This window comes from Lethenteron reissneri, chromosome 65 (assembly GCF_015708825.2).
Source record: "Lethenteron reissneri isolate LAM-NWPU_2019-01 chromosome 65, ASM1570882v1, whole genome shotgun sequence".
Classification (NCBI taxonomy): Eukaryota; Metazoa; Chordata; class Hyperoartia; order Petromyzontiformes; family Petromyzontidae; genus Lethenteron; species Lethenteron reissneri.
In genome coordinates, this window is record NC_083843.1 from 9,932,629 (window position 1) to 9,958,869 (window position 26,241).

Genomic DNA, 26,241 nt, shown 5'->3' on the forward strand with positions numbered 1-26,241 from the left:
AGTCGCAATTTATATATTGAACATAAACCCCACGGTAACCATGAAAACAGTGATGGTTTGTCCTATAGACTGGTTACACTCGCTTGGGTGAGGCTGTGTTTTTCCACTAAACCTCACCGTGTAAATTTGTATTAAAGATTAAAAATTATAAGTAGGCTATTGCGACAAATATTATCCATAAAACGTGTTTTTGGATTAGATCGCGTAAATATGAAAGTCTTGGTTCTTTCGGTAAAGCCATGCATTATGCAGGATTAGCAGCATCAAAGGGAGGGGGTAGGGGCAGCACCAATAAAGGGAAGGAATGTTAATAGTATGTAGCTGCAGCAACCAAACAACCACCGTACTCTGAATGGCGGAACTCGACGACTCCAGGAAGTGGCCCCGAAGCTTGCCATAACGTAAGGGACCTGTGGTGATTTACAGCCAACGTCAGTTGAGCGTGGACAATAAGACCCAAGCCGAAACATAACATGTAAAAAATTATGTTTAAAAATACTTTTTTTATAGAGTATAGTATTGTCATCAGTATGACGTAAGTATACCAAGTTTGCAGTCGATATCACATTGGGAAGTGGGTTAAAATTGAGTTAAAAGATTTGAGGATATGACAACAACATACAGTCGGTTCAATAAAAGCGTGTAATAATAATAAAAACATTCCCGCTAGGGTGAGACTGTGCGTTTTTCCCAGCAAACCACACAGCTGTCAGTTCGTATTCAAGGTTTAACAAAAAAAGATTCCCCTAAACCAAGGGGTTCAGAAACCAAAACAACAAGGAGAGACATTTATTCTTATTTTTTACAATTCGGTAAGTTATTATTTCAAGAGCCGCAATGCAACGTGGTGTGAGTACGAGAGACGGTGGTGGTGGTCCTTGATAAATAAAAACGTGGTGTGGGTACGAGAGACGGTGGTGGTCCTTGATAAATAAGAACGTGGTGTGAGTACGAGACACGGTGCTGGTGGTGGTCCTTGGTAAATAAGAACGTGGTGTGAGTACGTGAGACCGTGGTGGTGTTGGTCCGTGATAAATAAAAACGTCTCACTAAGCAGCCGTCCCTCAAAGAGACGCACGCCGCTACATAGCTGCAGGTTGCCGACCCCGTGCCCTGAACCAACTGGCGTCAGCGTCAAGTAATAATAATTTCATTAGTATAATGTTATTATAATAATTAAATTTTTACTTAATTGGAAACGGATAACATTATAATGATTTAGCTATTTGTATGTATTATTAACGAAATTATAATTAAATAACTGTGAAATACTGACACCTAAACAATAATTAAATAACAATAAATACTCGTGCTATAACACTCTGACGCTAATGCAATATTATTTTATAATTAAATAATACATTTCTACTGAGTACATAATCATTCAGTAATGATAATATTATAATTAACATGTACAAAGCGCCATTAAACAATCGCTCTCGGGGTGCTATGCATGGTAAGTCAGAAAATAGTGAACATCACTTAAGGAAAGAAGTGAGAAGGATATTTGAACATCACTAAAGGGAGAAAGCCATTATAAACAAAGACGGCTTTAGTGGAGATGTGAAGATAGCAGTGTCTCGGATGTCCCCTTGACCTCGAAGGGCAACGAGTTCCAGAGTTTAGGTGCCGCGATTGCCAACTCACCTCCACGTGTGTAGCCTGGAGACAGTAGGACGGTGAGCAAAGCACAAGCTGAACATCTTGACGATCTTGATGGAATATTTGTGGCTGAAGGAGATCATCAATGTAGGAAGGAGCAAGTCCATTTAAGGCGAAGGCGAGTTGGTTGGAACTGCCTTTTTCTCGTTTGTGTCATTGCCTCTTCCTTCTGCGAGGATCTGTTAACGCTTTGCAGTTTTTCTTGGTCTCATTATCTCCATTAGAATATCTGCGAAACGGGTTTATTCCTGGGGGAGATATTCTTCCTGGTTAATGGCGGCTGGTGAGTATGGTGTGTGGATGGTGAGTAGTGTGTGGATGTTGAGTGGTGAGTAGTGTGTGGATGTTGAGTGGTGAGTAGTGTGTGTGCTTATGAGATGGTGAGTAGTGTGTGTGGATGGTGAGTGGTGAGTAGTGTGTGTGGATGGTGAGTGGTGAGTAATGTGTGTGTATGGTGAGTGGTTAGTAATGTGTGTATGGTGAGTGGTGAGTACTGAGTAGTGTGTGCGCATATGAGATGGTGAGTAATGTTTGTGGATATCTGCTGGTTTGTCGTGTGTAGATGGTGAGTGGTGAGTATTTGTATCAGTGCTCGCAGACAGACGAGAAACAAGGATGTAAAATTACATTACACGGGGTTACCAACCTCACGAGGTACCCCCATGGAATGTGCTCAGATGTTTAAAGAATATAAAAACAAGCCCCGCATCACACAAACCTGTCTAGATGTACCTGGAGATTCGCGCCGTTGGCTTTAACCAGTGCCAACAATGGACTTTGTAAGAACATGATCACAATCGTGAGAGAGGGCTTGAGGAAGGGTGGCTGGGAGGGCGTGCGGTTTAGTGGTTGGGTCACTGGTTGGGTGGCCTCACGCATTACCACAGCGAACAGCCCCTGGCTAAACAAACATCGTGGTTCATTTAAGCTTATTAACTATATGACTTTAACCGTCCATTTTCCTATTATGCGTAACACAAATTAAAGGATTTAAATCTTCATAACCTAAACAATATATATTCATCACCTATTGTTAATGTTAAGATTTTACATCCTGGAATCGCTGAGTTTGGACGATTTTATAAAACCTATTTTTATTGTACCAGGTAAGGCCGACTGAGGTATATAGCTCTTTTCAGAAGCGACCTGGCCACAATTGATAGCTCAACAACGTGGCTCATTACGTGGATATTTTTCGCAGTCAAACACTCTTAGTGCATGTTTCTAAGTGTGGAGGGAAACATTGGAGAACCCGGAGACAAATTCACGCGACTACGGGGAGAGAGACAAGCAAACTCCAAGTACATATACAGGCGTCAGGGTTCGGATCGACCCCACGACCTCCTGTATACCAGGCGAGGTAGTTAACATATTCCAGCCACCGCAGCGAGATGTAAAAAAATCACAGAGCAGCGACAACGAACAAGGAAACGAGCTGACTTATTAACCTGCAGTAAAAATATATAGACACCACGAGACGCGCCCTGGAATGTTGCACGCGGCAGCCCGTACTCACCTGTGTAGACGTGGCGTCACATTCACACACACAGTGTCAAGGTTAAAGAGTCGCAATTTAAATATTTTTACAAAAACCCCACGGTAACCATGAAAACTGTAATGGTTTGTCCTATAGACTGGTTACACCCGCTTGGCTGAGGCTGTTTCCCACTGTAAACCGTACCGTGTAAATTTTTATTTAAGCTTTAAAATTATAAGTAGGCTTTCGCGACCAATATTATTCATTAAACATGTTTTTGGGTGAGATCGCATAAATATAAAAGTGTCGTTAAACTCGTCACCACCCGACAACCAATGAGTAAGGTTTGTCACGTAAACAAAAAAAATTCCGGTAGAGTGAGGCTGTGCGTTTTGCCCAGCAAACCACACAGCTATTAGTTAGTATTCAAGGTTTACAAAAAAAACTATTCCCCTAAACCGGAAGTAAAACAGAAACCAAACAACTCAATATTTCAAGAGGCGCAATGCAACGTGGTGTGAGTACGAGAGACGGTGGTGGTGGTTCTTGATAAATAAAAACGTGGTGTGAGTACGAGACACGGTGGTGGTGGTCCTTGATAAATAAGAACGTGATGTGAGTACGAGAGACGGTGGTGGTGGTGGTCCTTGATAAATAAAATGTCTCACGAAGCAGCGGTCCCTCAAAGAGCCACACGCCGCTCTGGAGCCACAGGTTGCCGACCCTGTGCCCTGAAACAACTGGCGTAGCTGTTGGAAAGACATTACTGAATGACAGACCTGTTCTTCACCTGAGGACGGCTGCTTGCGTTGTGGCCGAAACGTCGTGAGAATTATTTTATTATGTTTTATTTGTATTATTTTATTATTTCCCTTCTACGTGACTTTACCGAAAGAACCAAGAAGATGAATCCCTGCAGTCACGAAAGCTTTAAATCGAAATTTAGTATAATTTTATTATAATGGTATTATATTAATTTAATTAATATGTAATTGGAAATGGATAATAATAATAATAATAATAAAACAATGATCGAGCGATTATTTATGTATTAATAACTTAATTATAATTAAATAACTGTTTAATACTGACACCTAAATAATAATTAAATAACAACTGAATGAATGTTTGTGCTATAATACTTTGTCGCTAATAATGCAACAATAGTATTTTTATAATAAAATAATACGTTTCTACTGATTACATAATCATTCAGGAATGGTAATATCATAATTAACATTTACTAAGCGCCCGTAAACAATCGCTCTCGGGGTGCTATGCGTGGTAAGTCAGAAAATAGTGAACATCACCCAATGAAAGAAGTGAGAAGGACATTTGAACATCACTAAAGGGAGAAAGCCATTTTAAACAGATAAGGCTTTAGTGGAGATGTGAAGATGAGCAGTGGAGATGTGAAGATGAGCAGTGTCTCGGAAGTCCCCTTGACCTCGAAGGGCAACGAGTTGCAGAGTGTAGGTGCCATAATTGCAACGCACCTCCACGTGTGTAGCCTGGAGACGGTGGAACGGTGAGCAATGCACAAGCTGAGGATCTTGACGATCTTGATGGAATATTCGTGGCTGAAGGAGGTCATGAATGTAGCGAGGAGCAAGTCCATTTAATTTCTTGACAGAAGGGAAGTAATAAAATAATAAAAAAAACATAATTATTTTATTGTTTTATTTTTATTATTTTATTACTTCCCTTCTACGTGACTTTACCGAAATAACCAAAAAATAATAAAACATAATAAAATAATTATGTTTTATTTTTATTATTTTATTACTTCCCTTCTACGTGACTTTACCGAAAGAACCAAGAAGATGAATCCCTGCAGTCACGAAAGCTTTAAATCGAAAAAGTCCATTTAAGGCGAAGGCGAAGGTTGGTTGGAGCTGCCTTTTTCTCGTTTCTGTCATTGCCTCTTCCTTCTGCAAGGATTTGTTTTTACACTTTGCAGTTCTTACTTGGTCTCATTATCTCCATCAGAATATCTGCGAAACGGGTTTATTCCTGGGGGAGATGTTCTCTCTGGTTAATGGCGGCTGGTGAGTAGTGTGTGTGTGTGTGGCGAGTAGTTTGTGTGGATGGTGAGTAGTGTGTGTGGATGGTGAGTGGTGAGTAGTTTGTGTGGATGTTGAGTGGTGAGTAGTGTGTGTGGATGGTGAGTGGTGAGTAATGTGTGGATGGTGAGTAGTGTGTGGATGTTGAGTGGTGAGTAGTGTGTGTGGATGGTGAGTAATGTGTGTGGATGGTGAGTAGTGTGTGGATGGTGAGTAGTGTGTGGATGGTGAGTAGTGTGTGGATGGCGAGTGGTGTGTGGATGTTGAGTGGTGAGTAGTGGGTGTGCATGGTGAGTGGTGAGTAGTGTCTGTATGGTGAGTGGTGAGTAGTGTGTGTGGATGTTGAGTGGTGAGTAGTGTGTGTGTATGGTGAGTGGTGAGTAATGTGTGTTTATGGTGACTGGTGACTAGTGTGTGTGGATGGTGAGTGGTGAGTAATGTGTGTGGATGTTGAGTGGTGAGTAGTGTGTGTGGATGGTGAGTGGTGAGTAATGTGTGGATGGTTAGTGTGTGGATGGTGAGTAGTGTGTGGATGTTGAGTGGCGAGTAGTGTGTGTGGATGGTGAGTAGTGTGTGGATGGTGAGTAGTGTGTGGATGGTGAGTGGTGTGTGGATGTTGAGTGGTGAGTGGGTGTGCATGGTGAGTGGTGAGTAGTGTCTGTATGGTGAGTGGTGACTAGTGTGTGTGGATGGTGAGTGGTGAGTAATGTGTGTGGGTGGTGAGTGGTGAGTAGTGTGTGTGTGGCGAGTAGTTTGTGTGGATGGTGAGTAGTGTGTGAATGTTGAGTGGTGAGTAATGTGTGTGTATGGTGAGTGGTGAGTCATGTGTGTGGATGGTGAGTAGTGTGTGTATGGTGAGTGGTGAGTCATGTGTGTGGATGGTGAGTGGTGAGTAGTGTGTGGATGGTGAGTAGTGTGTGGATGTTGAGTGGTGAGTAGTGTGTGTGGATGGTGAGTGGTGAGTAGTGTGTGTGGATGGTGATTGGTGAGTAATGTGTGTGTATGGTGAGTGGTGAGTAGTGTGTGCGTGCATACGAGATGGTGAGTAATGTTTGTGGGTATCGGCTGGTTTGTCGTGTGTAGATGGTGAGTGATGAGTATTTGTATCAGGGCTTGCAGACAGACAAGAAACAAGGATGTAAAAAATTTACCCGTAAAAACAAAGTTTTTCACTCTAAATCCTTTATATGCGTGGCGGCTAGAGTTCTCTCGTCCTCTGGCTTGAGATGGCTGCCACCTATGCGTAAGATGATTGCCTGCCACCATTAAGCAATTGGTAATTAAATATAATTTATTTTTTCCTAAAAAGTGTAAAATTTTGGAAAAAAATTTTCACGAAAATAAATTGTCACGCACAACGAGTCTGTGTGAAAAATGTCAGCTCGATTGGATCACGGGAAGTGGGTTAAAAAACGACCGAAAGATTTGCACGGTCGTAAGCGCGCAAGCAAGCGAGTGAACTTAATATAAAGGATTTAAAAACAAGCCCCGCATCACACAAACATGTCTAGTTGTACCTGTAGATTCACGCCGTTGGCTTTAACAAGCACCAGCGTGTGTCACGCTAACGCTCTTTATTCCCGCCTATTGATTGGCCAAAACAACATTTACAATCGGGGATGTTTACACGAAAAAAAGTGTTTCTGTATTTAAAAGTTTAAATACAATAACATGTTTAAAACATACTTGAAAGTTTGATTACAATTGAAAAAAATAATTTGTCTTGCGATGAACCACGGAGAGAGAAACCATTACCAACCACAGGGGTGATTCTATACCATTATTTCACAGTGTTACGACTAAAACTTTACCATATTCCGTCGATTCAAATTGTAATTTGTTAATCATTGTATAATAACGGTTACAGTGATTTTATAATGCTTTGACTTGCTTCGTGTATTTATGTTTTAAAGTAAAAGTTGATGCGAAATTTTTGCTATCCCCCCGCTCCCGCTGAGTGACTGGTACATTCCGAACAGCCCAACAGCTACGGTGAGCAATGTGGATCAAAGCAGATACCGATAATGCGATTTGTTATTATCACAGATGTTAATTTAGCATCTTTGGACTGACGTACATCAGAATCGGAATATTTATACTGCAGGAGGAATCCGATGACCTGTAAAGCTCTTTTTAACAGACGTCCAGTCGGGGCACGGGGTAAGAACGTTACAACAAACAGTACACAAACATGATAGTAGCACAAGTACAAGAAAAGTTAACACATCACCATAACACATCCACAGTAGTTTAACACGTAAAGCCTTCGCGACCAATATGCATTACACGGTTTTATCGGGGGTTAACCATCTAACCCAATCAACCTGCATTATGGACATCTACAGTATATATATAAATATAAAAGTTAGTAGTTCCCTGCGTCTTGTTGACATTCGGGTGATTGCCAGAAAGTGCTTTGCTTTATCCACCGCTTTCTTTGTTGTCGGAGTGCAGCGACGAATTCGCCTTGGCTCCGTGTCGCCATGGACTGCGTCTGTAGCGCGTTGTGGCGAACGGCGTGTGGGTGGTGCAACTCGTTGACGCACAGCAGCTGCTGCTGCTGCTGTTGTTGTTGTACAACATTAATGGTTGACGCCTCATCAATGTCTCTTTCAATTCACTACGCGCGATTTAATCACCGATGTGACTTTTTACTTTGACGATATCACTCATGATTTGAAGCTTTCGTGACTGCAAGCATCCATACTCTTTGGTTGTTTCGGTAAAAAAAATATCTACGTGACTTTACCGAAAGAAGCAAGGAGTTTACTTATCATAATTTTCTCACAATAACCTCGCCTTAAAGCTTTCGTGACTTCTTGGTCAGGTCTGTCTCCTCGACAGACCTGTTCTCCACCTGAGGACGGCTGCTTGCGTTGTGGCCGAAACGTCGTGAGAATTATTTTATTATGTTTTATTATTTCCATTCTACGTGACTTTACCGAAATAACCAAAGAGTTTACTTCTCATAATTTTCTCACAATAACCTCGCCTTAAAGCTTTCGTGACTGCAGGGATTCATCTTCTTGGTCAGGTCTGTTTCCTCGACAGACCTGTTCTCCACCTGAGGACGGCTGCTTGCGTTGTGGCCGAAACGTCGTGATAATTATTTTATTATGTTTTATTATTTTATTATTTCCATTCTACGTGACTTTAACCGAAAGAACCAAGAAGAATAACCTCGCCGTTGACTGTTAACAGCTCAGATCTAGCACATGGTGTGGGTATGCAGAGCTGTCAACCCCTTATCAGTGCCCTTCTTTGTTACGGACCAATCCAGACGTGATCGGTCACCCCGTGTCCCTTATAAATCTCAGCGTTCATCCTACAAAGTCCCATCACAAGGGAGAAACACAAACCAATAGACAAACAAAATGTTTTTACTCAATTTCCCTGTACAAGAATACGGGTAAACCCGTATGGGTTGACAGGTATGGGTATGTAACAACATTACACATTACACTATACAGCACACTATGCACTGTCTATAACTCAGCTATAGTACATGGTGAGGGTATGTAACAGCATTACACATCACACTATACAGCACACTATGCAATGTCTATAACTCAGTTATAGTACATGGTGAGGGTATGTAACAGCATTACACAACACACTATACAGCACACTATGCACTGTCTATAACTCAGCTATAGTACATGGTGAGGGTATGTAACAGCATAACACATCACACTATACAGCGCACTATGCACTGTCTATAACTCAGCTATAGTACATGGTGAGGGTATTAACAACATTACACAACACACTATACAGCACACTATGCACTGTCTATAACTCAGCTGTAGTACATGGTGAGGTTATGTAACAGCATCACACATCACACTATACAGTGCACTATGCACTGTTTATAACTCAGCTATAGTACATGGTGAGGGTATGTAACAGCATCACACATCACACTATACAGCACACTATGCACTGTCTATAACTCAGCTATAGTACATGGTGAGGGTATGTAACAACATCACACATCACACTATACAGCACACTATGCACTGTCTATAACTCAGCTATAGGACATGGTGAAGGTATGTAACAGCATTACACACACACGTGTACTATATCTGAACTGTACACAGCAGATAGTGTGATGTGTCATGTTATGGAAAACATCATTGCTTGGGTCTGGGTAACGGCCCCCCTGATAGTAAATATAAACATACACTCACATAGCTACTCAGTGGTGTGTTACACTCTCATTTAGATACAAATACAGACGCATTTACAACTCATTCATAAATATAAACACACACTCGCATAGCTACTCAGTGGTGTGAGTTACACTGTTATAGACACATGGAGAAACGTAAATGCACACAAATATATATCTGTGCAAATTCACACGTATTTTTAACATTGGAGAAAACTCACGTTTATTCATGACAATGTATGGCCTTAGACGGTAGTACTGTATACAACAGGTGACGTTTCGAGCAACGGCCCCTCTTCACACCACATTCCGAGCCCGGAAAAGTGTAGAGCGACTCTACGAATGTGCTGATATTGTTTCTTCGTGGTTATTTGTGCGCCACTGCCAAACGCAGCGTCGCTAAAAAAAAATCGGTGATTTGAGAACGGCTCGCCACGCTGCAGAAGCTGGCGTTGTTATTTATTAATGAATTCGTTGTTGATCCGCTAAACTCTGCCACGTGCACACAGAGAGAAACGCGTGGGAACCAATTCCAACCCCTTACATTTACTCAAGCAATGATCATCAGAGTATAAACCCAAACACGCACGCACTCATTCAGAATCGCCCTTCTCCTTTAACTTTCAATGATGTCCTATGAATAGGTCCGTTGCCTGAAACGTCGTTTAATGTTACTTTTAAGCTCCACGCAGTGTTTGACGAACGCGTTGAGTTACTTTGTGACAGCGAGAGAACGTCCCACATGAACCGTCAGTGCGCACCGCGCATTCGTGCGTTTGATTGCCCTTTGATGCTCGTGGGTGTTTTGCCTTGCCTCTGTTCTTGGCTCTGTATCAATGTGTTTCACATTGTATTTAAACGTAAACCGTGTAAGATGTAGATTGTAACGTTTTTATTTGGAGTGATTAGATGTTAACTCCCTCGCCTGGTCTGCAGGAGGTCGTGGATTCGATCCCGACCTCGACGCCTGCTGCATATTAGGAGTTTGCGTGTCTCTCTTTCTCACTGGGGTCGTTTATTCCCTCCACATTTACAATCAACATCACGCGTTTAGAGTATTAAGCTACTGCTATACATTTCCACATGATGATAAGCCACTTCGTTGAGCTATCATCTGTGATGGCCAGATCGTTTCTGAAAAAGAGCTACATTGTTCAGTGTGCCTTACCTGGTGAAATATAACAAAATATAGTCCACAGTAAACTTATTGATGTTTTTACGCATGTGTCACTTGACACCTTGGACACCCTTGCGAATGAGAAGTTCAATCGAGCGACTTTCCAGGTAAAATATTTTAACCATCAACATCCTGGGGGTTCACAATATCGGAGATGAACAAGGAAGCCAACATTACTTAGCACGAGGTTACAAACCTCACGAGACACTCCGTGAAGTGGTCAAGGTCACAGACACGAGCTTCGTATCACGCAGCTGTCTAGACGCAACGTGAGACACGTTACACGGTCGGCTTTGACCACTTCCAGACGGGAGCCAGGTCCACTCGCTACGCTCTCAGTGGGAGCTGCGCTCGCCACGACTCTCAGTGGCTTCTCACCAATAGCAGCTCGCTGTGGCTGAGAGACGCTGTCCCAGGAGCGCACACGGCGGCGACGAACCAAGACACGAATCGACTCTCACCTGCGTAGACAGGAGCGTTGCATTCACACCGCGGTGTTGGAGTTAACGGGTCGCGATTTTTACAAAACCCAGAGTGGCCAGGCAAACGGTGGTTTGTCCCTTGGACTGATTTCGTCGGCTATGGTGAGGCTGTGGGTTTCTGCACCAAACTGTATCTTGTAACATTCCTATTAAAGGTTATTTTTTAAAAGTATGTCGTCTCTATCATTGCCATTTATTTCAAATCAAGATTGCCATTTATTTGTTCATGATTTATTTAAGTATGATAGTTAAAATTGTCTTTTAAAATATTAAACTTCATATTGTTAATTGTTTGACAAATTTTCTCCCAACTTCAAGTGTAAATGAGTGGGGGATCAGGTGGGAGGATAGGAGGGTGATCGTGTGGGTGGTTGAGCAGGTGTGTGTATGTAGGTGGAGATTGGTGTTGCAGTGGTTAGTGCGCTGTGCTATGAACCTGCCGATCCAAGTTCAATTCCCACTCATGGCCACCAACACCAATGACCATTGTCTGAACTGGTCATGAGCCTCCCTGAGGTCGATTCAGCCTCAAATGAGTACCTGGTGTGGAGTATAAATATCACCACTCGGGAGACAAAGGCGGCCAGGCTTGGTGCTGGCCACCCACCCACTCGTGTGCCATGCTGGCATTCATAGATGCTCGCTAACAGCACTTGCCCAACAGTCTGTTCAGGCTATATGGGGGATCTTTGTCTTTGTGCGGGTGGGTGAGTGAACGGGGTTGCAGGTGGTCAGGTGGGAGAGAGATCAGACGGGAATGGGCGCTTGAAAATGCATGAGGTGGGCAGGTGGGAGGGTGGCAGGATTGGCAGGTATATGGCCGAGCAGGTGTGAGTGTGGGCAGGTGGGAGGGAGGGTCTCTGTAGACGGCTGAGGGGTTGTAGGCTAGGGAGTGGCAGGTGTCAGGTCGGAGTGTGTTGGGTGCAGGTGAGTGGGTGGTGGTCATCATTACCAAGTGTAGTCATTATCATCATCTTGCTCTTCATCATCATCCATCAGTCAGGATCCATTCATCATCATAGCTCATGATGACGAGGAACAAGCAAACTGACAGTGCAGCAAAAAATAACACGAGATGCGCCATGGAATGTGGCCCAAGGCTACAGACAGCACTTACCTGTGAAGGCGTAAGCTGAAGATTTACTAACCGTGCCCGGGTTTAATCTCGGATAATATAACATCCATAAAACAAAACAACAGTAACCATCCCAAAAATACATGTTTACACAAGTCAGTCTCACCTATGAGAGAGTCACATTCACAGCCTGGATGACAATCTTGACAATAGAATTTCAGATTTTATTTTTTATTCACCTAGAACACATTGACCCTTGACCCACAATACAATGTGATTACAATTCACAGGTAACCCAGAACACAATCAAGTCTATGTATATTTACACGATCTAACCCAATAAACCTTTATCATTGATAATATTGGTCGCGAAAGCCTACGTGTTAAAGTCGATTTGTTTAACCAGGTGAGAACTCAAGAAACCAGGATGAGTCTCGGTTGCAAAAGTGATGATAATGATGCTGGTTCTGCTGCTGATGATGATTCTGTTACTGCTGATAATGATTCCATTATTATTGATGTTACTGGTTCTACTCCTGATGCTGATGATGATTATGATGGAGCTACTGCTGTTGATGCTGTTGCTCCTGTTATTAATTCTGCTGCTGATGATACTTCTGCTGATGATTGAGTCGAGTTAAATTTAACGAGGTGAGAACTCAGGAGATCAGGATGAGTCTCATTGACAAGAGTGACCTGGGTCACAAAAACAAAAAAAAAGTCAAACCCATGCCAGCAATGAAGCAAGTAGAAATCTCACCCACATCCCAGAGCACAATGCGATTCGCGTTCACATAATTACACAACTGGTACGATATAATCAACGCGTCTCAAATCTTCTACGCGTTGCTAAACAGCCTGAGACTCGAGGTTGGGTTCACACCGGATTTGTGTCTCATGTTCAAGAGGGGCGCTGCGGTGGCTCGGAGATGTAAACTCCCTCGCCTGGTATGCAAGAGGTCATTGGTTGGATTCCGACCCTGACAGTTGCTGGAAATTTGGAGTTTGTGTTGTCTCTATCTCTGTAATAACACAAAGTGTCTTTGTGTTATTAATGCGTGTTGAGACAATGTTAGTCGTGTCGTATTGTAAGGTAGATCCTCACTCTAGATATATATCAGGCGCTTAATAACTTTAACCCACTTCAAAGTCAAAACACAGTTCCCATTGTTGTCAGCAGAAGCGTTATCCCATAAATCGAAGGTTGTGGCTTCAGGTCCAAAAGTCTGACAGCAGATAATGAAAATATTAATCAAAACAAACCTTTACGAATAATATTAGTGACGAAAGACGTCCTACTACTACTATGTGTTAAATGGCTTCTCTCTCTATGCCCTGTAAAATAAAACTAGTTTGAGTGGGGGGGGGGGGGTCATTCGACCCCTGGTTATAACAAAAATGTTTTATCCCAGCGACGCTCAGCACACACCACGAGTAGTTCCCCCCCCCTAGTGATGCCATCCCATTCCCACCCCGGGTTTATCGCCCAACGAGTGAGTGACCGCGAGGGGGACGGCGCGCGTCACCCCGCAGCGTCACGTGACGCGTGTTCCCAGCACGCCCGCGGTGGAGCTCCGCCCTCTCGGCGTTGAGCGCCACGCGGCGCGAGGTGCGAGGGACGATGACGTCAGAGAGAAGCTTGGCTCCCCCCGCCCTCCCCCACCAGTGCGCTAACCACTGCACCACCACTCCACCCCACACTACGCACATGCACCTCTATAAAAAGACAAAAATCCCCCGCGTAGCCTTAACAGACTGTTAGGGAAAGTTCTGTAAATAGCGAGTAACAACTATGAAGGCCGGCACTGTTACACACGAGGGGGTGGGTGGCAAGCACCATGTCTAGACACACACAAAGACAGACAGACACACAAAGACACAGACACAATGACACAGATACAATAACACAGCCACAATAACACAGACACGAAGACACAGAGACAATAACAAAGACACACACAGACAAGACGACAAAGGCACAATAACAAAGACACAGAAAGGCATAAACACACCAACCCACTCACCCACACAAATATCCCCCGTATATCCTTCACAGACTTTAGGAGAAAGTGCTGTTAGCGACCACCTATGAAGGCTGGCACAGCACACAAGGGGGTGGATGGCCAACACCACGACTGACCCGCCTTTGTCTCCCCAGTGGTAACGTTGACACACCGCACCAGAAACTCATTTGAGGCTGAGTCGACCCTAGGGGAGACACAGGACCGAATCGGATAATCGTCAATAGTGTTGGTGAACGGGTCATGGGCCTCCCCTAGGTCGACTCAGCCTCAAATGTGTTCCTGGTGCGGTGTGTCAACGTTACCACTGGGGAGACAAAGTCGGGTCAGTCGTCGTGTTGGTCACCCACTCCCTCGAATGACGTGCCAGCCTTCTTAGGCGTTTGCTAACAGCGCTTGCCCCAACAGTTTGTTAAGGCTACACGGGGTAAATGTGTCTTTGTGTGCGTGAGTCTGTGCGTTGTGCCCGTTTCTCTGCGCTGCTCACTCTCGGTGCTCTCAAGACGCACGACTCAGATCCAGAATCCTCACTGAGTCACCACCACCCACACTCAGTGCGGGGTAGAGCGGTTGACTAAACGAGTGGTGGATGGAGTGCAGCAGCTCCATGGAGTCGGCGTGGTAAAACGACAGTAGCCCCGCCTCCCAGTGCAGGTGACACCCGACTCTCTGGGGAGGATCCGTCACCGGCACTGAGGTCTCTACACCACCATGAAGCACTGAGCAGCTGTTGTAATCTTTATATAAAACCCAGGATGAGTCGTTCTTTCCCAGGCTACACTCGTCACCACTCCCTTTCCGTTTCCGTGCGATCGTCCCATACGCGACTCCAACCTGACAGAAATCCGCCACATTCTCCACGTCCACCTCCCAGTAGTGCTGACCCGACGAGAAGCTCTCGGAGCACAGGGCTTGGTCCCAGTAATCAAAGCGGTATGGGTGATCGGGGCGACCCTGGGAGACAGCGGTCCACGTCACTGTCCTGAGGTCCGAGGAAATCTGGAGTTTGTTGCAGGCCGAGTTGAGGTCCACAGTCGGTGAGCGTCCATCTGCAGTAACGATAATCACAGTAGCCGTGTAACAACAGCACCACTATATAACAATAGCACTCGTCCACTAACACGCACGTACACTACAATAGAGCAATTCATAATGATCATTGTTACACAACGTTGTAATGCGTAGCTATCGGTGTGATGACATGTAACGGGTACTTTGTCAATCCGCAATTGGATGAAGGCCTCCCTACACCGTGCGGGTCTCGGGGGACATTTGACCATCCTTCACCACGCCGGTCACCGCGCGTTGGCGAAGGCAGGCGGCGCGGCTGGCGAGAGCACAGAAGTACAGTACAGCGTGCGTTTGTCCGTCCCGCCACCTGCTGCCACGCCACGTAGCCCCGCAGCCTGTAGCACCTGCTAGGCAGGGTGGTGGCTGCCCCGCCATGTGGCCACGCAGCCTGTAGCACCTGCTAGGCAGGGTGGTGACTGCCCCGCCACGTGGCCCCGCAGCCTGTAGCACCTGCTAGGCAGGGTGGTGACTGCCCCGCCACGTGGCCCCGCAGCCTGTAGCACCTGCTAGGCAGGGTGGTGACTGCCCCGCCACGTGGCCCCGGACCCTGTAGCACCTGCTAGGCAGGGTGGTGGTGGCCGCCCGTGCGAGCCCTGCCCAGGCCCAGCCCCTGCGGGGCTTTGCGAGGTGCCAGGAGGTCGGGCACTCTGTGCACGATTTGGGGATAATCTCTAATAGCGATTTTTCTGACAGAGATTGCGATTTGATTTGCGATTACATTTTTTAAAAGTCAAGCTTCAGTTCAATAGTCACTGTGTAATATATTTAAAACATGTAATGGAGCATGAAAACATGATACAATCCAAATATTAACTGCTCTATATATTATAATGCAAGGATGAGAACTTAAAATATATGAATTCCTTCCAACATGTATTTAATAAAAAATAATTTTTGAAAAAGAACAATTAAATATAGAACAAATATTTCAGGTTAAATAAATAAAGTTATAAAAATAATAATAGACAAACAATTCCATTAAGAAAGTAATAGGACTTTTCAAATCGCAGAAAAATCGCAGCCTTTGCGATTTCCTAATCGCATTGTTTCAAATTGCGATTTCGATTTGAAATCGATTAATCGTTCAGCCCTCCTGTGGCGGTAGCGACCGTGGGAGGCAGTGGATCGCAGCAGCAGCGGCGGCGTGGATATCAACACTGCCGTAGCGTCTCTGTGTGTACAACAAACACAAACGTCTCCCGTGTGTCACCTTTCACAGACTGTAGGGGCAAGTGGTGTTGGTGAGCACCTGTGAAGGCCGACACGGCACACGAGGTGGGTGTGATCGTGTCGTGATGTACACTCGTGTGTGTGTGTGTGGTAGTGTAGTGATGCACACTCGTGTGTGTGTGTGATAGTGTAGTGATGTACACTCGTGTGTGTGTGATAGTGTAGTGATGTACACTCGTGTGTGTGTGTGTGTGATAGTGTAGTGATGTACACTCGTGTGTGTGATAGTGTAGTGATGTACACTGGTGTGTGTGTGATAGTGTAGTGATGTACACTCGTGTGTGTGATAGTGTAGTGATGTACACCCGTGTGTGTGATAGTGTAGTGATGTACACTCGTGTGTGTGTGATAGTGTAGTGATGTACACCCGTGTGTGTGATAGTGTAGTGATGTACACGCGTGTGTGTGTGTGTATGATAGTATATTGATGTACACTCGTGTGTGTGTGTGTGATAGTGTAGTGATGTACACTCGTGTGTGTGTGATAGTGTAGTAATGTACACTGTGTGTGTGTGTGATAGTGTAGTGATGTACACTCGTGTGTGTGTGTGATAGTGTAGTGATGTACACTGTGTGTGTGTGTGTGTGTGCTAGTGTAGTGATGTACACTCGTGTGTGTGATAGTGTAGTGATGTACACTCGTGTGTGTGTGTGTGATAGTGTAGTGATGTACACTCGTGTGTGTGTGTGATAGTGTAGTGATATACACTCGTGTGTGTGTGTGTGTGTTATAGTATAGTGATGTACACTCGTGTGTGTGTGTGTGATAGTGTAGTGATGTACACTCGTGTGTGTGTGTGATAGTGTAGTGATGTACACTGTGTGTGTGTGATAGTGTAGTGATGTACACTCGTGTGTGTGTGTGATAGTGTAGTGATGTACACTCGTGTGTGTGTGTGATAGTGTAGTGATGTACACTCGTGTGTGTGATAGTGTAGTGATGTACACTCTGTGTGTGTGATAGTGTAGTGATGTACACTCGTGTGTGTGTGTGTGTGTGGTAGTATAATGATGTACACTCTGTGTGTGTGATAGTGTAGTGATGTACACTCGTGTTAGTGTGTGATAGTTTTGTGATGTACACTCGTGTGTGTGTGTGATTGTGTAGTGATGTACACTGTGTGTGTGTGATAGTGTAGTGATGCACACTCTGTGTGTGTGTGATAGTGTAGTGATGTACACTATGTGTGTGTGATAGTGTAGTGGTGTACACTCGTGTGTGTGATAGTGTAGTGGTGTACACTCGTGTGTGTGATAGTGTAGTGATGTACACTCGTGTGTGTGTGTGTGATAGTGTAGTGATGTACACTTGTTTGTGTGATAGTGTAGTGATGTACACTCGTGTGTGTATGTGTGATAGTGTAGTGATGTACACTCATGTCTGTGTGATAGTGTAGTGATGTACACTCGTGTGTGTGTGTGTGAGAGTGTAGTGATGACTGCGGTGTGTAAACATCGCCACTGGGGAGACAAAGGCGGTCGGGCGTGGTGCTGGCCACCCACCCCCTCATAGGAGCTCGCTAACAGCACTTGCCCCAACAGTCTGTTAAGGCCATACGAGGGATCTCTGTCTATATCAACGTATTGGTATATGTTGATACGTGTTCTTTTGTAATTAACTTGTTGTTGCCTGTGTAGTGATTTGCACGGACAACTCAGCTTATGCCTTGGTCTGGCTGTCTACTAAAACCTAAAGTTGCCTTTGATTCTGAGAGCATCAGGCTGTAACACTGAACCTTAATAATCCTCAAAGTGTCTGGATCTCGCTGCCTCAAGCACTAATAATGAATCCTAAACATCTTAGCCCTAGCGTGTGTGAGTGTGTGTGTCAGACTCACACGCAGGATAGCAATAGCATCCTCACTCAATTATACACACGTGCAGTGTTAATGGAGCTCATGTAATAGTGATTTGCAGTCATCTGTGTGTATGTGCTATATTTTAATGTGTACGTATATATGTTTTATAGTAATTAACCTTTTTGTCTAGGTAGTGATTTACACGGTCAACCAAGGTCAAGCCCATGGCTGGCTGTCTGATTAACCTCTGAATATTAACACAGAATCCTAAAGGTGCCTTTGATTCTTAGAGCTTTAGGCATTAACACAGAGCCCTATGAATTCTAACTGTGTCTGAGTCTGTATCACGCTGCCTCAATTACTAATAATGAATCCTCAGAATCTCAGCCATAGCGTCTCTGTGTAAAACAATCACACAAACACAGCATAGCAAGAGCATCCTCATTCAATAATACACACGTGTAGGGTTAATATAGTTCATGTAATACTCCTTTACACTCGTGTGTGTGCTGTATATTAATGTAGAGGTATTGCAATATGTTGGTTTGTGGTTCTGGGACTCCTCTACTTTTATATTGTTTACAGCCGAGTCGGCTGAATTTTTTTCACAGGGGGGGGTAATGTAGAGGAGTAAAATGGGGACGTGACGTCAGGTGTGCCGTTCAGTGCGATGACGTCACGTTTCCTAGGGTTTTTAAGGGATACCCCGTGACGTAAGCGGGGTCACTATAGGAACGGGGATAGTAAACAGGGTGAAGAGGGAACCAGGGATAGTGAGAGGGATCGAATAGGGAGTCTGGGGAGAAGCCAGTGGTAGCCGTAGAGGTGCTTCTCTCTCCGGTCGGTGGAGTCGGCAGAGTCCACGATCCGACACAAGAGAGAGAGACCGGAGCTAGCCGGCAGGGACCCGGACTCAGAGTAGGACCCCTAGCCCCTGGGAGTTGTGTACCCTGTGTAATATTGATAAGTGTTAATAAACCCTGGCGGAAGCCCCTAACTTACCTCCGTCTCCGAGTACGTCCGTCGGAACTTCTCTACACATGGGCAAAAGTAATGTATCTGTTTGCACAGTGATACACATGGTGAGCCACAGTGATAACCCAGAAGGCTCTGTGAGCCTCAGGTATTAACCTTGAACCCCAATAATCTTTACTGTGCCTAAGTAGGGATATAGCAGCCTCAAGAAATATGAATGAATCTTGAGAATCCTAAGGCTGCCTTGGTCTGGTTATGAGCCTCCGGCATTATCAAAGAACCCTGTGCATCACAACGGTGATGGAGTCTCTCGAGTCTGATGATGACATCCATTACAGAAAAGACTTATAGTCATAGATTCATCTGCTACAATGGTTACTTTGGCCAACAGCATCCTCACTGGATAATACACACGTGTAATATCAATGAAGCTCAAGTAGTAGTGAAATATGCTCGTGTTTGTGCTAAATATTAGTGTCCAATGAATATATTACAGTCGTAATGTTTATCTTTGCACGTGCAGTGCGGTGATAGGCAAGATTAATCAAGGCAATGCCTTAGTCTGGCTCTGTGAGCCTCAGCCATTAACTGGGGAAGCTAACATTGTAAAGGTGCCTTAGTTTGACTCTATGTGCATCAAACTGTTAACATGAAGCCTAAGACTCCTATGTCTTAGTTTGGATGTATGATCCTTGGGTATTAACAATCAACCATAAGATTCCTAAGCGTACCTTGATCTTGTTTTAAAATCTATAGTCTTTATCATTCAACCATACAAATCCTCCAGGCAGCCTTTGTATCTGCAGTGGTGATGTTTACAATACAGCCTTAATGAGTACCTAGGACGATTTGACCTAGGAGAGCTCCAAAATTGGTTCTGAATCCACTCACCACTGATGTTAGCCATGAATAGCCTGTTGGTGACGATGTTTGTAGCTCAGTGCACAATACATCCCATCTTCACTGGACATCCGCACTCACTCTCGCTCATCCATACACCCATACACCTCCGATTTGCACGGTTGGTTCAATATAGATCTATACACTTTTACAAAGACAAAGATGCCCCCGTATATCCTCAACAAACTTTTGGGGCAAGTGCTGTTAGCAAGCACCTATGAAGGCCTGCACGGCACACCAGGGGGTGAGTGACCAGCACCATGTCAGGCCGCCTTTGTCTCCCCAGTGGTGATGTTTACACACCGCACCAGGTACTCAATTGAGGCTGAGTCGACCTAGGGGAGATCCAGGACCGGTTCAGATAATCCATCACTGGTGTTGGCCTTGAGCAGGAATCACACTCGGGACGCCAGGTTCATAGCGCAGTGCGCTAACCACTACACTACCGCTCCACAACATACTTGTACAAGCACAATTACACGCACAATAACACACACGCACAGGTGGTAAGAGTCCGTGGAACTCACACATGAATGCCAGCAGGTTGACCCCAGCTCCCTGCAGGGCGCTGATCACGGCGATGTCTTTTTTGCTGAAAGATGAGTGTGGAGCTTCCTTCTGAGCGTCTCTCCTATGACACCAGAACCAGCAGTGACTCACACAGCCCGTGTCTTATACAGCACCAACACACACAGCACCAACACACACATCACCATCACACACAGCACCATCACACATAGCCCGTGTCTTACACTGCATCATCACACACAGCATCACCACTCACAGCATCATCATCACACACAGCTTCATCGCTCACAATCATCACACATCGCATCATCACGTGCAGCATCACACACAGCGAGTGTCTTACGAAGCATCACACACAACATCATCACAGCCAGTGCCTTACACAGCATCATTACACACAGCGATATTACACTCATCATCACGCAGCCCATGTCCCACACAAGGCGTCACCCCGTGTATTAATCTGTGGGAGTTCATGTATCCCTACCGGTTTGTCTCCTTCAGGTGAACCTGCAGGAGTCAGACACAGGACAGGGGACGCGAATCAGTTCACCTTCAGCCATATTAACCACACGGTGATTGGTAGATGCGATGAGCTGAGCTGCACTCAGCCATTTGCGTATCCCAGTGTTGTTGGTTGCAATCAAGACAAAGCCGTGAACTCGTTTGGACTCGATGGTTCTCATCAGCAAGGTGTGGCCTCTCAAACCCTTGCCACGGGCAATAGACGTACGTGGCACTCGACATCGAGTGGCAGTGATTGTGAACCAACATTGGAAATAATTATCCACTGCGAGGGTGACTTACACCCAGAGCATCGCGTTACCTTTGTCAGAAGTTTAGAATTTTTGGGACAATTTTCAGGCTCAAAAACCTCAAGAGAAGCTCACCTTTGATACGATTTTGTGCCCAAAAGTCGTTAATGTACATACATAACGTACGTGCATTGTGTCTTGATTAACTGTGAATAACCCAACTAATAAGAGAGATACATTGTCATTTATATGCAAACATTAACTCACCTTTCCCACTCTGGGCTTCGCACCTGATTGGCTCACAGTGATGACATCACATTTATTCCTCTAAGACCAAAACAGGAGAATTTCTCCACAATTTTGACGGTCACCTGATGAGGCTGGTTATAATTACTGGCAAAACGTTGTACTCGTTTCGTAGATAGAAATATTATGATAAAAATAAAGTGAATTAAAATACAAATAATAAAATTTAAATCAATAATAATATAAAACAAAAAACACTAATGTATTTTATTTTGTATTATTTGTATTTACTTTCTTTTTATTATTATTTTTCTATCTACGTGACTTTACCGACAGAACTCAAAGAATATGAATTCCTGCAGTCACGAAAGTTTAAAGGCAAAATGTTAATCGTTTATTTATTATTTGGAAATTCAGTGGTAAGTTATATTTTTACTAGAACATACAAATTCACGTTGGTGGACTTCTTTCAAAACAATCTACGGCCCATAGATTGTATTGACAATGCAAGTTGCGTTATTATGTTCTTTGTGATACCTTGCATGTGCCGCCTTTCTAAATGTACAGTCAGTTTTCGACGTGAAACGCGAACTTAATCACGGAACAATGTTTTTTCAGTGGAGCGATCCTTCGTGAGATGTAATGAGTCAGCCTCGTGCTGGCAGTGAGTGTTTGTGCATGTGTGCGCCCGTGCTCGTATGTGCGTGCGTGTACAAGTTAGTGTGGGGGGAGTGGTAGTGCAATGGTAAGCGCACTGCGTTACCAACCCACGACACGAGTTCGATTCCTGCTCACGACCAACACCAGTGACGATTATCTGAATGGGTCCTGGGCCTCCCCAAGGTCGACTCAGCCTCAAAGGAGTACCTGGTTGTGTGCGTAAACATCGCCACTGCAGAGGCAACAGTGGTCAATGGTGGCCAGGTGGGGTGATGCCTTCTCACTCTACCTGCAGGAACGTGAGCGAGTCCCTCTCCTCCTGCAGAGCGTGCAGGCGCGTGGCTGCTGCATGGAGCTCGTTGATCTCGTGCTCGTAATGAGCGATGTTCTCCTCGATCTGGGACAGCAGCTCGAGCCCCTTCACGTCCACGCGATCCAAATTGCCCTCTCGTCCTCATCCAGCATCACCCTCATGCGGGTGAACTTGCCTGAGATGCGAGCCTTGGTCTGGACCATGCAATCCTGCAAGGGTGTGCGATGACTGATATCATTTAATATTTAATGCTATAAATACCAAAGTCACATTTTTTCTGGCTACTCTAAACCTAGTTTGCCCTGCCTCTTACATTATGTCTCTGCACTCACATCTCAGTGAACAGGTCAATAACTGTTGAAGAATCTAGGACGTTCACATCTATAATATGGTTAGTAAGATAAAAAGCAAAATTGTATTCCTCAGTGGAAATAAACACATCATAAAGAGAAACATTAAATTGTCAATCAAAATATAATTATCCATACGGTGCCATTATATGACCTACAATGCATTCCTAAAACAAATGTACCTACCCAATACATACTAAAAAATATCTTTCAATACAACTGAGATATTTTATTCACATATATGGAGAAAAATAACGACTAATAACTTACTAAAAGTATCTGTTATTAAAACTCCCTTACGTTATTGGAATGTCCATTTCTCTAAACATATGTAGTGGTGTTATGGGACAAACACCAGTTACAGCTGTTACAGTGTTATGGGACAAACACACATCAGTTACAGCTAGCACCCTGGGCTTACTCGAAGAGGGCTGTGGGCTTTGGATCCCCCGTGCCCCTACCAACGGGTGGGGGCTGCGGGGTGTGCTGTGATCCCTCAGAACCCCGCCCCTCGGTGAGGAATTTGTATAACAGACGGGGAGCCAGAGAGATAGGGGCAGTGTTCGCAAGCTATAGTCAGAAGACCCAGTTGAAGACTGAAGACCGGCTAGATAGACACTGGAACTCCTCTGACCCGCTGTCCTTCTCAGGGCCGGGCAGAGCAAGCCAGCGGTGTGACCCCAGAGCCTCAGAGCCGATGTCCTTCTAAAGGCCGGATCTGTGTGGCTGGTGGTCAGGTCCTGAGCCTTGGCTGGGCCAGGCCAGTTAGCCTCCCCTAGAGCCCTTAGGGGAGGACCTGGGAGCCTAGGGGTGTATCCCAGTGTCGTACGGGTGAAGGGGTCGTTACCCCTTCCAGTGTTGTATACCTTGCCTGTCTAAGTGTTGAGTTACAATAAATAGTGCTGCCTCCACTTCACCGTCTCTGTCAGTTCGGAACCCACTACACATATGCTGGGCTCTCTCCCCTCCCTCCACCGTTTCAAATCACTCTGAGCTCAGATATTTGATGGAGATCAATGATCTGCTTTTCTGGTTGTATTACTAATATTCTCCACAACATGGAGATGTTGTGTGAATTATTATCACCAGCTGACTTGATGCCCACTTTTACATCAGGATTTGCATGACATTGGATACTCGTAACATTTTTCGTGGTGGTGGGGTTTCTGTGTTCCAATGACCCTCAGAGCTATGTCGCTTGGAGTCTTGTACTCCTGGTAGGATCTGCTTTGGTTAACAGGTCTGGGCAGAGCTTCCAGACAAATAATGGTCCAAAAAAGCATCACTTTATGAATGGTTGAAAAGTACTAAAATCAGAGAACCTGACCCAGACAAGATATACCGGGAGCCCCCCTGGAGCCAGGCCTGAGGGTGGTATTTGCCAAGAAGCACCTGGTGGGTGGGAGACCCACGTAATTCGGTTGAGCCCTGCCCGAAATGGCTAAGTGACGCCGTCCTCTGGGCCCACCATCTGCAGGATGAAGGGTGAGGGGCGGGTGCGATGCCAGTATTGCAGGGAGTGGGATGGTGTCAGAAGGACTGAACATTGAAAATGGGTACTAGCTATTAGGACATGGAATGTCACTTCACTGGGGGGGGGGGGGGGGAGTCGGCACTAGTGGAGAAGGTGAAAAGGTACCGACTAAATATAGTCGGTCTCACCTCCACTCACAGCATTGGCAATGAACGCTAACTTCTTGATTGGGGGTGGTCTCTTCTATTCTGGAGAAACCCCTGGTGAGTGGCCCCGGGCGAGTGTGGGGATATTCACAAGCCTGGCTGGGTGCTGTTCAGTTGTAGTTTGTCCCAGTGGATGAGAGGGTCGCCTCAATGAGACATCGGGTCTCAGAAAGGACAACTCTGACTGTTGTCTGTGCATATGTACCAACAGCAGTTCAGAATTTTCGGCCCTCTTGGAGATGGTGGGTGCAATGCTCAATCGTGCCGCCTACCGACTCCATAGTCTTATTGGGCGATGTCAATGCTCACGTGGGAAAATATGGAGAAACCTGGAGAGGCATGATTAGGGGGAATGTCCCCCCTGATCTGAAACCGAACGGTGAGGATTAACTGGATTTAACTGGAATTCTGCGATAGTAACGGAATGTCAAAAACAAACACCATGTTCGAACACGAGGATGCTGATATGTGTATGTGGTACCAGCGCACCTTGGGCCGAAAGACAATAATTTACTTCATAGTTGTGTAGTAGCGTTCACGACTCTTGGACACCGGAGTTGGAGGCACACGGATTTATATAACACAGCACGTTCGTGGTATACAGCACTGGAGGGGGTATCGGCCCCCTCACCCGACTAGCTGAGGATACACGTCCTAGCTACTCCTAGCCTGCCTCCTAGTCCTCCACTAATGGGCTAGGGGAGGCTATCTGGCCCGACACTGGTAAGTCGGGCCCGGTACCCGGAGTCCCAGACCAGCTCTTACAAGAGCACCGGCTCTGGCTCTCGGGACCACGCCACTGGCTCGGTCCTGTTCGGCCCTGATAAGGACAGCGAACCAGGGGAGTCCAGGGCTCTATCTAAGACATCTTCAGTCTTCTCTGGTTAGCTTTAACATTACTGCCGAGCCCATTGATACATCCCCTTTTATACCCAACCCCTCGCTGAGGGGTGGGGCCCCGGGGGATCGTAACGCCTGAATCAGCCCCCCCCAGGGTGCCTGGCTCGGACGTCGTAGAGGGCACCTCCCCGTGCACTTACGTAGCCCCGCCCACTGTGTTTGTTTGCCATAGGCTGCCATGCATAACGGGCTCTCTCTCTAACACCCCTACATCACCCCCCCCCCCCTTGCATAGCTTGCAGCCGTCCCGGCTGCCAACATACAAAAAAAATGACAATAAAGGTGCATTTACCCCCTGACCGCGCGTGTGCCTCACTATTTTTCAACAATAACAGGAACAACAACAAGAACACAACAAAACGCCACAGCAAGAAGAGAAAACAACCCGACGCACCCCCCCTGAATAAATACGAATTCCGTAAAAAAAACACAGCCTATATACAATTTGCAGGGAACCCACCACACACACAACACATGGTGAACCCAACATATGTACATTCAATGAGCAGGGAACACACCACCCACACAACACACAATGAACACAACCTATGTACACATCTTCCGGCCTCACAACAGTCTGCGCATTTTAGCGCGTGTCCTTGCAGCGGGCCCCTCACATGGGGTAACCCCGGGTGGCGGACCGTCAGGTGGCAACTGTCCGTCTCGGAGTGAGTCCTCATCCGACGCCGCGCGACCTTTGGCA

The 26,241-nt window shown here is 45.4% G+C and overlaps 1 protein-coding gene across 1 annotated transcript in view; it reads right to left on the reverse strand.

Annotated features, from left to right (window-relative positions):
- The window catches only part of LOC133359461 (butyrophilin subfamily 2 member A2-like), a 32,052-nt gene that overhangs the window by 1,554 nt on the left and 4,257 nt on the right, over positions 1 to 26,241 (reverse strand). Inside the window, exons 2-5 of the mRNA XM_061577877.1 lie at positions 22,585 to 22,713; positions 21,122 to 21,144; positions 20,634 to 20,737; positions 14,966 to 15,180 (exon numbers count right to left, since the gene is read on the reverse strand). Of these exons, the coding sequence (XP_061433861.1) occupies positions 14,966 to 15,180; positions 20,634 to 20,737; positions 21,122 to 21,144; positions 22,585 to 22,713 (471 nt within the window). The remainder of the gene's footprint in view (positions 1 to 14,965; positions 15,181 to 20,633; positions 20,738 to 21,121; positions 21,145 to 22,584; positions 22,714 to 26,241) is intronic.